Raw genomic sequence first — 15,788 nt, forward strand, 5'->3', positions numbered from 1 at the left:
TACCCCAGGGACAGCCCCTGGTCATGAGCAGTGCTGTTTTAACTTGTGTCCTCTACTCACTAGGAGGGTGGCCATCCAACAGGGGCTTTTCTCTGTCATGGCTATGACTGAACCATCTGCACCCATGAGCCTCTGTGGAGAAGACCCTCCTGGAGCCTTGGTGGCAGCTCACTTGACAGGCCCTGTTTTGCCCCTCTGAAGGACTGCACTTTGCTCTTGGTCACTGAGGCCTGGTCACCACCCCTGACACCCTCTGTACATAAGCTGTTGGGCAGAGCCACGTGCTGGCCAATAGGACTCTCAGTTCTCTGGCAAAAGCTGACCCCAGGGCATCTGTGACTCTGAGGAATCCCCTTATTTAACCATCACTGAGTACAAGTGTCTTCGGTACCACCAAGTCCTTTATAACATAACCCTGGCCTCACCCAGGGGTGCATTTTCTGTTTGTCTGCATCTCTGTATCTTGACAGCTTCGTTGAAAAGGAATTTCCTATAACTGGTCAAGACATAGCCTGGGACAGGGCTAGGAACTGCCTAATAAGCAATGAGGGCTGGGTTCTGTCTGCACCCAGGAGGGCCTGTACCACCGGAGAGGGCTACACCCCAGGAGGGGGCTCTGCATCCCAGAAGAGCCACACCTGCCACATTCTGAATTGTTGAGTCAAGGACACACTCACGGGAAATGATCTGCCTCCTCTCCCCTCTGCCTCCTCCTCCCTAGTCTTCACTTCAGCCGTTTACACAGACCACTCACCCTCAGAGCAAATACCACATTAAAAAGAATCATTGTGGGCGTCTCTCTCTTTGGGGACGGATCTGTTTTGGATACCTGTAAAAGAGACATAATTCTATAAATCAAAGCCACAGCTTCCAAGAAGAGTTGTTTAGAGCCACTGCGGTGCGATGGATTGCTTTTGTGTGGCCCTTCCCGCTATGGTCTTGGAACGCCCACCCAAGTGCAAATAGGGTAATTGTGGCCCACCAAGGGGACTGGTCAGTTTTGCCATCCCACTGGGCTTGAAATGAGCCACCCCAAGGTGGGAAAGAGAGGATCCCACCACCACCAAGGAAGGAGAACCAAGAGCACAGCGTGTCCTTTGGATCCCTCTGCTGAGAAGCTCCTGGATCCAGGAGACAGAGAGCTATAACACTGAAGATAGCAAGAAGTGGTGGCAGAGAAATGGCAGCAAGAGTGACCCATAGGAGAAATGATACACGGAGCTTCCCAGCCTAGGCAGCAGGAAAGCTGAGTGCCTAAACCAACAGGCTGAGGTTTACTAGTGGAGTGGGGTGCCTCTCAGTACTTACCGGCAGAGCTAAAAGAGCTTTGCAACACTTGCCTGAGCAGGGCACAGGCTGAGAGGCCAAAAAAAGGCATGCCTGCAGTATGACCGGGAAGAAGCTGTCCCGATGGAAAAACTGTATCCTGAGCATTCCTGAATCTGAAATGTAACCTGTTACTTCCCTAATAAACCCCATAATCGTTGAGTATCATCTGCGAGTTCTGTGTGGCCATTACAATGAATTACTGAACCCAGCAGAGAAGTAGAGAGTGCCATGGAAGGGACAGCTGGCATCAGAATTGGTAAAGATGGCAGAAAGAGGAGGCATGCCTGACTTCCGCCTCATGGGAATCAGCCTTGGGTTGTTAATCTTGAGTTTCCTTCCTTGTGAAGTTAAAGGAGATAAGACACCACTCTGTTTTTACAGTCATTGTACTTCAGGCCCAGGAAAATGCACCAGGGTGTAGCAGAGCCAGAAGAAAATAGAGTTTGGGGTCCCTGAGAGCCAGGCACATGCTTGCCACACGGAGAGGCAGAGCCAGGCTACCCATGACTACAGGTGGAAGGTCTAGGGCTGGGCTCAGTGGCACAGGACCTTCCCATGAATGCAAGTGCTCAGAGGAGCCAGGACAAAGTGGGGCTGAAATGGATGGAATGCTGTCTGCCTGACCCCTCTGTCCAGTGTCTACCTGGGTCCACCCAGGCTTCTCTGCAGATGTGACAGCACTCACAACAGTGCCCAGGGCGGCAGAGGCCTGAGCAGGCCTGGGCGAGGCAGTGGCAACTGCCTTACTCAGAACAGCCTTTCTCTCTGGACCCTGCTCCATCATCTCCCCCCACCTCCTCCAAGGGCTTACACCTGAACTCTACAAAGCTGATTCCGGTGTTGCCAGCAGGCAGCACTGGAGCTCTGGGACCCAGGGTGGGCAGCTACAGGCAGGCACCAAATTTCTGCTCCTTTCTCCACAGGGGGATGGGCCACGTCTGTGGGGGCCGCAGTGAGGCAGGAACATGGCATCCATGGCCACATAGAGCACCTGCCAGGCGAAATGGGACAGCCTCATGTCCCGCTACACCCAGCACCCAGGAAACTCCTTCCAGGCACTTATTTAAAGAGCAGGCTTGGGATCCCACACAATTCCTAGATCGTGCAAATAGGCCTAAATAACATCTCTACATGGAAACCCTTCAGATTCTGCCTGCAGGGTCTTAGGAGCTGTCCTCTGGAGTGGCCAACAGGGACCTGGCATCTCATCCTGGTGAAGCTCCTCCAGTGCATATAAAGAGTTTGGCACTATTGAAGGTGCTCAACAGCATTAGTTCTTATATCATTGCATAAGTAAGAATAAATGCTTGTGCCACTTCATAGAAAGTTCAAGGGTTTGTCAGACACTGCTTAACTCATTTCCTTGGCCTCCCTGGAAGCAGACATCCTTACGTGAGGAACAGCCAGAGTCAGCATAGAACCAGAATACAGAGGACTTTGCAAAAGCTTGGGGTTGGGATTGAAGCACCTGGCGGTGAGGAAGGCCTCTCTCTCTTTCCCCAGTGTACCCCCAGAGCCTGTAACGATGCACAGCGCAAGCCACTGTTGCAGGAATCAGCCCTCAGCGCCAGGAGGGGCCATGCCTGCCCAAGGAGAACTGTCCCTGCCCAGGGAGAACTATCCCTGCCCAGGGGGAACCATACCTGCCCCAGAGCATGCTGCAGCAGCGTTGGGTGCCCAACAAACCGCACGTTATCTATCTTCAGTTCAAATTTTTGGCCACACATTTCAGACTTGGTTGCCAAAATTGTTGCCAGAATAACATCTGAAAACCTTAAAATTAAAAAAAAAAAAAAAGAGTAGAGAGGAAATAAGTTAACACATGCCACAACACCATGCCCACTGCCCCAGGTTTCAGTAAAGGGCAGCTTCATGGAGCTGCTGTGCCCCACTGCAAACTGGAAGTGTCTATCAGTCATCTCTGGGGTGATTCCCAAGATCAGGAACATTAAATCACCAGAATTACAAGGTGGAAGGGCGCAAGAAGCAGCTGGGCACGTGCAGTCATTTCTCGGTGCTTTACGAGATTCAGGAGGTAGATAAGGCGCAGGTGTGCTTTAGAAGGAGGCGCATCAGCATGAGCTGGCCCTGCCCTAAAGGTTTGCTAAGGCTCAGGGAGAAGGGCAGCTCTCCTAGTGTGACCGGGTCTGTGACCAGGTTGGCACCCCTCATCCAATGTCACCACAGGAGACAGGGGCCTCGCTCAGTATAGGGACAGTGCGCTAAGGAATGCCTCACAACTCAGCCTCCTAGTTCTTTCCTTATTGCGAATGCTTAAACCTTCCACTTTGTATCAGGAAGGAAACTTTTAAAAATGTACAAATTTACAGGCCCACTACAGCCACGACTATTTTAAAATGATACTAGCATAGGGATAAATATGAATGGGCACCAGAGAGAAGTGAAAACGGTTGTACTGTGAGTAAAAACAGTTTGTGGATATCGGCACTGCCAAACTCCCAGTCAAGGTGTTATCTGTACACTTTTGCCTCCTACTAACACCCTGCTCCCTCCCACCTGAAGGGGAGAGGCTGTGTGTGGATGGGCACTGACCACAGCCCAAACTAGAGAGGGAGGAGACCGCGCCCATTTCCCCACTCATGGAAAGCATTTCTAACATCCTGTTCGGGAGATCACATGCTCTTGGGGACCACATACTGCCCCAGGCAGAGAGACCCCTACAGCTCCTAAACCACACAATGGAGGACAGATGCCCCAGACACCTTTCTTCTGGGAGACCCTACAGTTGGGAAGGCGACAAGCTAATGGGATAACTAACACCACGCTAACACCATAAAGCCTGTTTTGTGATGAAAGGGGGACATCTGCTGCAAACTGCTGCTGCACTTCAAACTGTTAGAGCAAATGATGGTGGGATAAAAGCATCTAGGAAGGGCCTTTCCTCCCAGGTGCCCCAACATACAACAGGGCTCCCTGCCTGCTGGGAGGAGCAGCCTCTTGAGCCCAGTGGGGAGGCCCAGCACTGCCAAGGCTCTGGGGGAGCTGTGCTGGTTTCTGGGCACTGGCCAGGACTCACGAGGTCCTCTAACCATCCAGGGTGGCCCTGGTGGCTGAAGAACACACCAGTGCCATAGGGTGTGGCCAGGACTGCAGCTGGGGCTCCCATGATGTCAGTGTGAGTGGGGCCGGGATGCTCAGCCCAGGCTTCTGGGCTGCCCATCAGCATGTGCCTGGAATGCTGTTCTCTGCTGTGATAAAACCAGAGACGGAAGAGTCCAGCATCTTAGACCAGACACACAGAAGGTGACACATGCTTCCTTCAAAAACTTCAAAGGAAATCCCTCTAAGTGGCTTACTCTGTCCTAGAACTCCCGTACGGGGTACGTGGTCACGATGAGGAAGAGTGTAGCGAATTAAAACCAAACACTTCTGCTTTATAAACTGATCCAGTGCCAACATTCCATGTCCCATCCAAACAGCACCCGCAGCACTGCCCAGTGACTCCGGAGACACGCAGATAACAGAGAAATGACCTCGCCCTCGCCAGAAAGCTCACTTTTCCTGTGATAGCCAAAAATCTCCACTGAACCATGGCTGTTATGATGAGTCATAGACAGGCCCCAAACTCAGTCACCAGTCCAGGGGCCTGATGTAGTTTGGCTGTGGACTGGGACTTGGGCTCCTCAGAGACAAGCAGAGATGCCCCAGTTCACAGCTATAAATACCCGATTCCCAGGTGCCCTGCCATAAGCCAAATAAAAGTGCTTCCCCCTGGGCCTGGAAAGGGCAGGGAAAAGGCATGGCCGCCAGGGTCTGCAGTGAGAGCAACTGGGTGGCCAAGAGCTATAAGAATCAAGAACCACGTTGTCCATGAGGCAATCTCAGGACTCTGGGCGGCCAGCAGGGTGGTGACTGGGCCTGTCTTGCAGCTGAGCAAGCCTGGCCCCCCACAGAAATCCACTCACCGCAGCTTAACATTTTATGTTACAATGAAAAAATGCTTGAGTAGCTTTATACTTTACATATGGTAATATAACATACATAGAAACACAGAATATGTCATGAGATAAAAAGCACAATTGTTATAAACAGCAAATTAAACCATAAACAAGTGACAACAGTGATTTGCAAGTTTCCAAAATTACAAAAATTCTTTTCCTTTGCACTGATGTAAATGTAATCACCTGGTACATGTATTGCAACACAGAAAACTAGAGACTCCTGGAACATCTTGGAAATTCAAGAAAAACAAACTTAGGAAAATGAAACCACGTAGCTGGAAAATCAGCCAGGATCTCCTATCCCTGCTGACACACCTGCAGTCCGGCTTTCTGAGGCAGCCTGAAGGACCCTCCAACCACCTCTCTGCTGGATGCTCATGCACGCTACCTGCACAGTCTGACTTAGTCACCTCCAACTCCCAGAAAGAGGACTGTTGTTGGGGGAGGCAACCAGGACAGGTGACTCAGGAAAGGGGGGGGTCCCATCTCACCCACAACCCCGTGAACAAGTTGTCTAAACTCCATGGAAAACGTCTTTGCCTGAGCATCACACCCAACATCCACCCTTGAGAGAGGCCCCCACCAAACCTCTGAGAAGTGGAGAAAGGAGTGGGGCTTTTATCAGGTGGAGAGGCTGGGAAGATGAGGACTCGCTGCTGCTTCCCCACCTTCAGGGCTGCCCCCAAGTCGGGGCTGAGGCTGCCGCCAACCATGACTTGGCCCCTTGAGGGAAAGGAAAATAATACAGAGTAGCTACATAACCCAGGGTGGAGGAGAGGGCAGAGGGCCATGGGACCGGCAGTGAGGTACAAGCCAGAGCTGTGTGCTTCGTTAGTTCATTCTTTAGCATTGAGGAGATCAGGAATTAAGCACAATTACGAGACGAGAAGGAAGCAGGACTCAGGCAGAAAGACGGTGGGAGGTCTTGGTCTTACCCTGCAACCAACTGCTCATCGGTTGGAGGACAGGGCTCGCTGGAATGGGAACACGACCATCAAGACCAAACAGAAACACACTGCTTTTAGAAACCATGAAAAATTACAAGGTGTTTTATGAAAACAGTATTAAAGTCTAGCAGAAGCACCATCATTAAGCTTAAATGCTGAGTGTCAAAGCCAAGCAACTTACCGGACAGGAAAGAAGATACAAAAACATTCCCCACCTTGAACACCTGTCACGCAGTTTTCTTAGTAAAGCTCAAACTCTGATATGTACATACAAGCTGGCGCGAACAGGAATCACTTTTCAGCAGCAAGTGTAGGCTGGAGGACTGGGTCCAAACTCCAGCTCCACACATATTAGCCAGATGCCTGTGCACAAGTATTTAACCCTTCCAAGAATAGGTTTCTCACCATCTCCACAGGGACAAGGAAACCCATATACCTCTGAACAGATAAATACCATCAGCCCGGTTCTGGGGCTCCTGCAGCTGCCCAAGCCCCTCTGAATGGCAGGTGGCCACAGCCCCAACAGAGCTTCTGCACAGCCCCATGCAAGGCAGTCAAGGCAGAGCTGCATGTGTGTGCACACAGGATCCCTCGGGAACTTGTACAGAGTGGAACTGGGAAGTGTGGTCAAGTCAGAGGACATGAGCTGTCTGCTGGAAGCCTGACTCGGTCCAGCTTTTGGAAATGCACACAGCACAGGGCTCGCTCTCCAGCAGCTCCAGTCCTCCGCCCATCAAGCTACACACTATCAAAGGTTAAAACGTTTCATGCACTTTCTGCAGATTGCCCAGAGTCTGACAGCTCTATCTCCTACAACTAGACTCATCACAATGAAGCCTTCACCTGCATGGAAGTGGGGCTTGAGTGGGATCTGGAAGGAGCACATGGGGTTTTCCACATGCTGGCAGCATCCTGACCAGGGTGTGCTTGTGTCTGGCCCTCTGAGGGAGGCAGGGGCAGGGGTGCCCCACAACCTGAGGCATGGACTACACTATCATCCTACCAAGGGGCTGTGGCTCACAGGGTAGGGAGTCTTCCGAGGACCACACACTGTTGAAGGCAGAGATGAGATCAGGCCGAGATGAGATGGAACCTTGTGCTGCCTTTGTCACTCCATGCTGACCTATGGGGACCAGACAGCCACAGACACAGTGGCTGAGGGCTCAGAGAGGGTGGGAGATGCCCAAGCCTGGAGGTGATGCTGCATGTCTGTGCTCCGTGTGCTGCCCTTGGGCCCAGAAAGTAGGAGGCATCTCTCTAACATGTCATGTAAGAGCTCTAAACCCACTCCTTGGGGGAGAGCTGCACAGAGGCCCTGGAGGAGCCTTGTGAACGCCCAGCTGAGGCCCTGCATCCCACCCAAAACCCGACTGTGCCCTTAAACTGGACCCATGGCTCTGAAAGAGGTGGCCGGGCCTAAAGAAGTCAGTAGTGCCTGCCGGATTCCTCCTACTGAGAGCTACAGGATGGGAACAGAAACCACTACAGGTCAGGAAGGCCTTCTGAATTGTACCTAAAGGAAAATGAGTTCTGACTATGTGATGCTAAAACAAGTTAAAAAAAAAAAAAACTCCCCAAGCCACCAGCACTCCTTTGAGACAGTGGTCAGAGCACTGCTCGTGACTGCCTGGAGGAGGACAAGAGACAGCCACCACAGCAGGAGGGGGCATGCCCACAGCAGGACAGAACATGCCCACGCCAGCCCTTCTGAGGGGCACCAGGCTCTCTCTCACACCTCTCTTGATGGTTTCTGCCCCTACAGGTGTGGGGGACCCATGACACCATCACGGAGCATCTGGCCCCTAACACCCAACCAAGAGGAACACTACAACTTTTCTGAACTTGAATGTCAAGTCTTAGAGACAATGAACAACGTCCATTTTCTTCTCTCCTTACTGAGTTCTAGACAAGAAAAAAAAAAAAAGTGACAGCTAATTCCTATGCCTTGATACACAGGTGATTCACTTTATAAAACCAGCCCACTCTCTAAACCAGCTCTGTCCAACGGAACTGAATGTTCCAAATCAGCACCATTCAGTCACATGTGGTCACTGAGCCCCTGAATTGTGGCTAGTGCGACTGAGAAGCTAATTATTTTATTTCAATGAATTTAAATTCAAATGGTCACACTGGCTAGTACTAGACAGTGCAGCTCTGTGCATTCACCTCCCTAAGGAGGGCCATCACCACACTCACAAGTTACTGTGCAGCCTGTTAGCATCATTTCTTTCTGGCAAACTGACAAACAGGGATATCCTGCTGGCTTCAAAGAGAAAACCAGCTCTAACAGTGACAACCAAGGAAACCCCAGAGAATGGGCTTGATGCACCTTTACTGCACTGCTCCAGGAAGAGGACTCTGAACTATGACAGGGGTTCCCACAGGTGCCAGGGAAGCAGGGGGTGCCGGCAGGCTTCTTTAACAAAATTAAGCAAGAGGGGAACTGAACCCTAAGGTATTACTCTCCATCTCTGAAAACAGGGAGGTGGGGGGAGACATTAACAGATGCTATAATGTGTTAAAACTATCAAACGAATTCATCCTTAAATTTAATAAAAAAGATTCTAAAGAGAAGCAGCTGTTTTAGGGGGACTATTCCTGTCTGTGGGCCCCATCGACACACCCACAATATATTACTCCCTTCTCACGATTTTCCGTGTTCATTAAACAGTCAATTAATTCCCTGGAAAACATCTTCCTGGCTATTTTGGTTATTTCATTATATACCTCTGAAAACTAACCATAGGAGTTAGGTACTGCAGGCCCTTCCAGAAGACCTTCCACGCAGGCTGTTTCAAGAATGTTTTCTGAGTATGTGACCAGCCTGAGCCTCAAGTCTGCTGGTGTTCAAAGGAGTTTGGCAGAAGGAGAACAGCGGGCAGGGGTCAGCCCTGCTCAAAGCTGGTCAATGCGGGCAGAGAACAAAATGTACACACCAGTGTGCAGGGGGCTAAAAGCTTTCTAGGCACCTGTGACAAAAAGAGTATGTCCCAAGTTGCTACCTTTAAAGGACAAGACAGCCACAGGACTCTACATCGAGCAGAATATTCCACACACACCCCACCCCAGGCCCCTCCTGCGCATCTCTCTTCTAAAACCAGCTCCCCTTGGAGATGGTAACTAGTCCTGCTGAGGGTTCCCAACATTCCCACAAAAAGAACAAAAGCCACACTTTTAAAACTGTATATAGCTATGGTCAATGTGCTGCCTGTGAGGGAACTGGAGAGGACACTGGATGAGCGTGTTGTACGGCAAAGGCCCAATTTAGAGGTCTCAGCTACTTTCGCCCTGGGACAGTGAAGGATGAGTCCTTTACCCCTCGTAGGGGACCCAGGACAGGCAACTTATAATCTTCTTCCCTCACCTGGGCTTGTGTTATCACTTACTAAGCTTTAAAATCAACATAAGAAGGTAGAAGTGGTCAATTTTGATGTTTTCCACCCTGATAGCTCTCCCCAGAGACAGCAGAGGTTCCAAAATTCAGGAAGGAACAGGGCCCTAAAAGAACTTCAAGGCTCAGACTAGCCCAGTCTCAGTCCCGCCACCTATATCAAGACCTGAGCCTGGCCAGGCTGTGCTGCATATGAGCCTCAGGATCAACCTCGGGGTCAACCTCAGGACACGTGCAGGAGGCACAGTGTCTGAGGACAGCACTGGGGTCTGCTTCAACTTATATCCTTCTCATAGGGCATTAAATGCCCTGCATGACATGGCCAGCTTTACCAACCACACAGCCCACAGCTGGAACATATGCTCAAATTAGGCAGTGAGGCGGACACTGGCAATGCAACTACAAGCTCTGAGCTATCTGGAAGCACCAACTTAACATCTGGAAAAAGAGCAGTGGGTTTTTAGGGGAGAAAGCATATGGGGCAGAAGAAGGGGGGCTTTGTCAAGGGCTGGCAGACAGGACTGGCCCAGTTCTGAGGTGGCAGCAGAGCCCTTACCTGGAGTCCCCGTCCTGGTCCTCAGAGTGGTCGCCTGTGCTGTTAACAGCATATCTGCTACTCGGCTTATCTGAGTGAGGGCAAAAGGGGAGAACAGCTGGGAAAATGGATTCATCCACATATTAGTGAATTATGGAGCCATTAAAAGGGATGGTTTCCCAGGAGTTAAAATAACATGGGGAGATGCTTTTGCTACCACATTAAGTTTAAAAAAAAAAAAAGGGATTAAATACGTGTGTGTGTGTTTGTGTACACACACAGAGACACCCTCTCTGTATAATGGCAACTAGGTTGGAAAAATCATAGGCAAAAGGATTAATTTTTAAATGTTCATGTATGAATAGCCTTCACATACATAAACAATAATAATTTACAATGGCAATTTTAAAAAGTTTACACACCTAGGCATGAACCTAAAAAGATGAATGCAAGAGACACATGAAGAAAACTCTAAAATGCTAACAAGGGAGACAGAAGTCTAGAAGACATACCATGTTCTTGAAAAGGAAGATTGAACATAAAGATGCCCTTTCAATACGTTTAAAGCTACCTTCAATAAAAATACCAACAGTTTTGGGAGTGAGGCCTAAAGCAGCTGATTCTAGGTTCACATAGAAAAGTAAGCAAGGATAGCCAGAACAATCCTGAAAGATATGACTCTGAAAATAGGAAAATATGCTCACTCTCATTCATAAGTGAAATAAATGCACATTAAATCTACTATGAGAGAAGCAAAAGCAGGAACACAAGCAGAAACTTATAAACCAACGTTCACTGCAGCACTTTTCACACAAGCCAAAAGGTGGAAACAACCAAAATGTCCATCAGCAGATGAATGCACGGACAAAATGTGATGTATACACAATGGAATATTGTGCAGCTATAAAGAGAAATGAAGTTCTGACGCATGCCACAACATAGATGAGCCTTGAAACCATACTGAGAGTGAAATCGGTCAGTTGCAAAAGGACAAATACTGTATGGTCTCACTTATATTAAATAAATCTATAAAGGCCAAAGATTATTAATGGTTACCAGGAGTGGGAAGGAGAGAGAAAGGCAGAGTTTTTGTTTGGGATGCACTGAGTTTATGTTAACGGTGGCGGAATATTTTGGAAGAGGATAGTGGTAATGATAGTAAAAAAAATTTTTTTTTTTTTACATCATGAAAAATGTAATCAATGTAAATAAATTGTAAATGTGGAAGGTATATTGGCAAATATTTTGGTGTGTATATTTTCATCACGATAAAAAAAAATACCTATGAGATACAATTTCTCACCTATCAGATTAGCAAAGATGAAGAAAGCTGATCTATTAAAAATAAAAATACTCATTATCCTTTAGACCCAACCATTCCACTTCTGGATTCTATAGATAATCAGCAAAACGACATATATACAGTCAGCAGCACTGTCTGTATTAACAGAAGATTGGGAACAACTTAGCATCCATCAACAGAGATTCACTGCAGTCATTAAAAAGAACAAGGTTGCTCTGTACATTTTGATTTTCTATCCAACATGTAAAGTGAAAAAAACAGGATCAGGACAGTGTGTATGGTGTGCTATCACTTGTGTTTAGAAATAAAAGTTCTGTGTATTTACACAGAAGGTTCTGAAGACATGCACAGGAAAATGGTAATACTAACTGCCCCCCAAAGGGGAACTGGGTAACTGGGGGTCAACTGTGGTAAAGAACTTCTTCTTTTCATAACCTAAACCCTTTTATACCTTTAAAATTTTGTACCATATTAGCAAGTTTAAAAGTAATTTTAAAACAATTTTTAAGTTAAAAATCATTCGTAATAGTGAAAAACTCCAAGTATCCTAAATGGCCATCCATAGGAGAAGTACGCAATGATATGCTGCAAGAAAGAATGCCGTTGATCTCTATTATACTAAATTGGGAAGGGCTTCAAGGCAGGTTGCTCAGTGGAGAAAACGGAGGCTGCAGAACAACACATGTATGTGAGGGAAAAAACCTCCTATTTTACCATGAATACAGATTTTTATCTATCTACAGAAAGAGCAATTACCAAAATAAATAATTCTTTCTGAAGTGCGGAAGAGGAGCAAAACTGGTGGGAGGTGGTCAAAGAAAGCTTCAGACGTATTTGTAATTTTACATTTTTTCCAGATGAATACATCCACACAATGTTTACATGTTTAAAAATATAATTCTTAAAAGACTGGAAGAATGACCAAATGTCTGCAATAGTTGCTTTGGCATAGTGAGTTGAGTGATTTTTTTCTTGTTTCTTTTCTATACTTCCACACACTCGATGATAAGGCACCGACGTGCATTCAGGAAAAGAATGCAAGACCCTGACTGAGAGGGGACAACCGCGCCACTCCGTGGCCACCAGGCGCATACGTGGGAACGCCCGCTGCCCAGCGCCCACTTACTTGTCTGGGACGCTGGGTGCTCCTGGCTTCTCTGGAAGGGGTATCTGAACAGCAGCTTATTGCCCCTGCTCCCTGAGCTCACCAGAATCACGCTGATGGGGCTGGTGTTGTCCCCCATCCTGCCGTGGGAGATGGTCTGAAGTAGTCACACCCAAGAACACGGGGGTGGGGGTGGGGGCGGAGGCAAAGAGGGAGCCCTGAGAAGGGACCCGGGGTCCGAGCGTGGCTGAGGGAGTTGGGGGTTGACCGGGCTGCGGCTACAGGAAGCCCCAATACAACCGGACCGGGGGCGGGGCAGCTACACAGCCCCGGCACAGTAAACGAACTGACGCGCTGCCTGCGCAAGTACCGGAAGTGCCTCCTGCCGCCCTCGCGAGACTTCGGCTAAGAGCCCAAATGCGACACTGTAGGAGCCCGGGCGCCAGAGGGGCGTCTGCGTGGGCGAGAGCGGTTGTGCGCAGGCGCGGGGCTTTTTCCGCACACAGTGTGGCACTGCCTTCCGGTCTTCGGAGGCGGAACCGGGGCAGTTGCCAAGGGGGAGGTTCTCGGCGTTTAAGACCGCTTTTATCTAAATGTTGTTTTCTTCACTTATAAAAGTAACACTTGCTTCGGGCGGAAAGTTCAGCTTCGCTTAAAAGTAAAAAAAAATCAATTCGAAGTATCACAGACCTAAATGTGAGAACTAAAACTGAGAAGAAAACGTAAATCTACAATACACATGGAAACCAACGTTTGTTGGTGGTTACCTGGATGGAGGGGGAGGAGGAGTCACTCTTAGATTAAAAAAAAAAAAAAAGTTGCCGTGGAATGGATTCCGATTCACAGTAACCCATTAGTACCCAGTGCCGTTGAGTCGAACCCATTAGTAGGCACTTGGTATTTGGGTAATGGGAAAAGTAACACCAAAGGTGGGTGAAATGTGCACAAGTTTACCAAGGTAAGTGCCGTCACTAGGAAATACGCAAGAATAGGGAACATTTTGGTAGATGATATATAGTTTTGCAACAACAACCAAAAAAAGTGTGGTTACATAGATGGGTATGTATGCTACATGTGTATAGAAAAAGAGTATATGTGTGCATGTGTAGGTATAATCTATAGGCATATGTATGTACATGTAAAGATATGTTGCATGTATATTCGCATATATAACAAAGCACAGTTTAGGGGGCACAGTTAGGGATACTTCTTAGACATAAGCAAACACCTCCTGGGATTGGTTTACTGCATTTGAAGGCTAAGGATCAGAGTCTAATGGGATAACTCCATCAACTGGCATAATATAATTCATAAAATTTATGTTCTATATCCTAGTTTGATGAATAGCATCGGGGTCTTAAAAGCTTGCATGCAGCCATCTAAGATAAACTATTGTTCTGTACTTATCTGGAGTAAAAGAGAAGGAAACCAAAGACTCAAAGAAGAAACTAATCTACCCTGAGATCAGAAGAACTAGGTGGTACCCTGCTACCACTACCAACCTTCTGCTCAGGGTCAATAGATAGGCCCTGATAGAATAGGAGAATAATGTAGGACAAAACTCAAATTCTAAAAAAGCCCAGATAGAGACTAGAGGAACCACCAAGACTATCACTTCGAGATACCCTTTAAACTGAACTGAAACTACTCCTGGAAGTAACCTTTCAGCTAAATAACAGATTGGTTCATAAAATAAATAATATCATCCGTGAGTACTGTGATCTTTTAAAAAATCATCTATGTGATATCAAATAGTCATTTTACTCTAAAGCAAAGATGAGAAGGTAAGGGGGGAGGGAGGGAGGAAGCTAGATTAATGAAAACAGAACAACCAAAGCAGAAATGAGGATGTTGACACTGGAAAATGTAACCAATGTCACTGAACAATTTGTATAGAAATTGTTAAATGGGATTTTAATTTGCTGTGTAAACTTTCACCAAAATCGCAGTAAAATATTATTTTTAAAAAAGTAAAACTTAAGAACATTGGATTAGACAATGGTTTCTTAGCACTAAATGCATAAGAGATTACAGAAAACATAGCTCAATTGGACTTATTCAGATTAAAACTTCGGTGCGCAAAGGACACCATCGAGAAAGTGAAAAGACAATCTACAGAATGGGGGGAAAAATTGCAAATCATATATCTGATGAGGGACTTACAGAATCCAGCTGTAAAAATTTTAACAACTCAATAAAAAACAATTAAAAAGTGGGCAAAGGACTTGAATAGACATTTCTCTAAAGGAAATATGTTGTTGTTAGGTGCTGATGAGACAGTTCTGACTCACAGCAACTCTATGTACAACAGAACAAAACTGCCAGGTCCTGCACCATCCTCAGAATCGTTGTTATGCTTGAGCCCATTGTTGAAGTAACTGTGTCAATCCATCTCATTGAGGGTCTTATAAATGGCAAACACAGATAAAAAGCTGCTCATCAGGAAAATGCATATCAAAACCACAATGACGGAACACTTCATACCCACTAGGGTGACTACAATCAAAGAGACTAAATATCACTCCATACCCGCTAAGATGGCTATGATTTAAAATAACAACAGAAAACAACAGGTGTTGGTGAGGATGTGGAGAAACAGGAACCTTTATCCATTGCTGGTGGGATTATAAAATGGTACAGCAGCTGTGGAAAACATTTTGGCACTTCCTCAAAAAGTTAAACATAGAATTACCATAAGATCCAGGAATTCCACTTTTATGTATATACCCCAAAGAATTGAACGTATGAATGCAAACAAATAATTGTACACCAGTGTTGACTGCAGCACTATTCACAATAGCCAAAAGATGGAAACAAATGTCCATCAACAGAGAAATGGATAAAAATGTGGTACATACTACCATCCACAAAGAGAAATGAAGTCCTGATACATGCTACAGCATCAATGAATCTTGAAAACATCATGCTGAGTAAAATAAGTTGCAAAAGGACAAATACTGTATGCTTCCGCTTATATGAAATACCTAGAATAGGCAAGTGCATACAGACCTCAGGTTATTAGTGGTTACCTGGGGTGGACTGGATGGGGGGGAGGGATTCATTTCTTAGGAGACACTGAGCTTCTGTTAAGGGTGATGGAAAAAATTAGAAATGGATAATGGTGATGGTTGCACAACATGATGAACACAGTGTCACTGAATTGTACATGTAAAGAATGTTGAAATGGCAAATGTTACATGTATATTTACCATGATA

General features: G+C 46.9%; 1 protein-coding gene across 4 annotated transcripts in view; it reads right to left on the reverse strand.

Annotated features, from left to right (window-relative positions):
* The window catches only part of NPRL3 (NPR3 like, GATOR1 complex subunit), a 28,782-nt gene extending 15,793 nt beyond the window's left edge, over positions 1 to 12,989 (reverse strand). The window contains exons 1-4 of one of the 4 annotated variants that reach the window (XM_003417707.4): positions 12,594 to 12,986; positions 10,186 to 10,255; positions 2,973 to 3,102; positions 755 to 829 (exon numbers count right to left, since the gene is read on the reverse strand). In XM_003417707.4, coding sequence (XP_003417755.1) covers positions 755 to 829; positions 2,973 to 3,102; positions 10,186 to 10,255; positions 12,594 to 12,711 — 393 coding nt within the window. In that variant the 5' untranslated portion in view covers positions 12,712 to 12,986. Of the gene's footprint in view, positions 1 to 754; positions 830 to 2,972; positions 3,103 to 10,185; positions 10,256 to 12,593 lie in introns of all 4 variants that reach the window. The other 3 variants (XM_023557598.2, XM_064295255.1, XM_010597472.3) reach the window with 3 other exon arrangements.
* Between the last annotated feature and the right edge of the window lie 2,799 nt (positions 12,990 to 15,788).

This window comes from Loxodonta africana, chromosome 12 (assembly GCF_030014295.1).
Source record: "Loxodonta africana isolate mLoxAfr1 chromosome 12, mLoxAfr1.hap2, whole genome shotgun sequence".
Taxonomy (NCBI): Eukaryota; Metazoa; Chordata; class Mammalia; order Proboscidea; family Elephantidae; genus Loxodonta; species Loxodonta africana.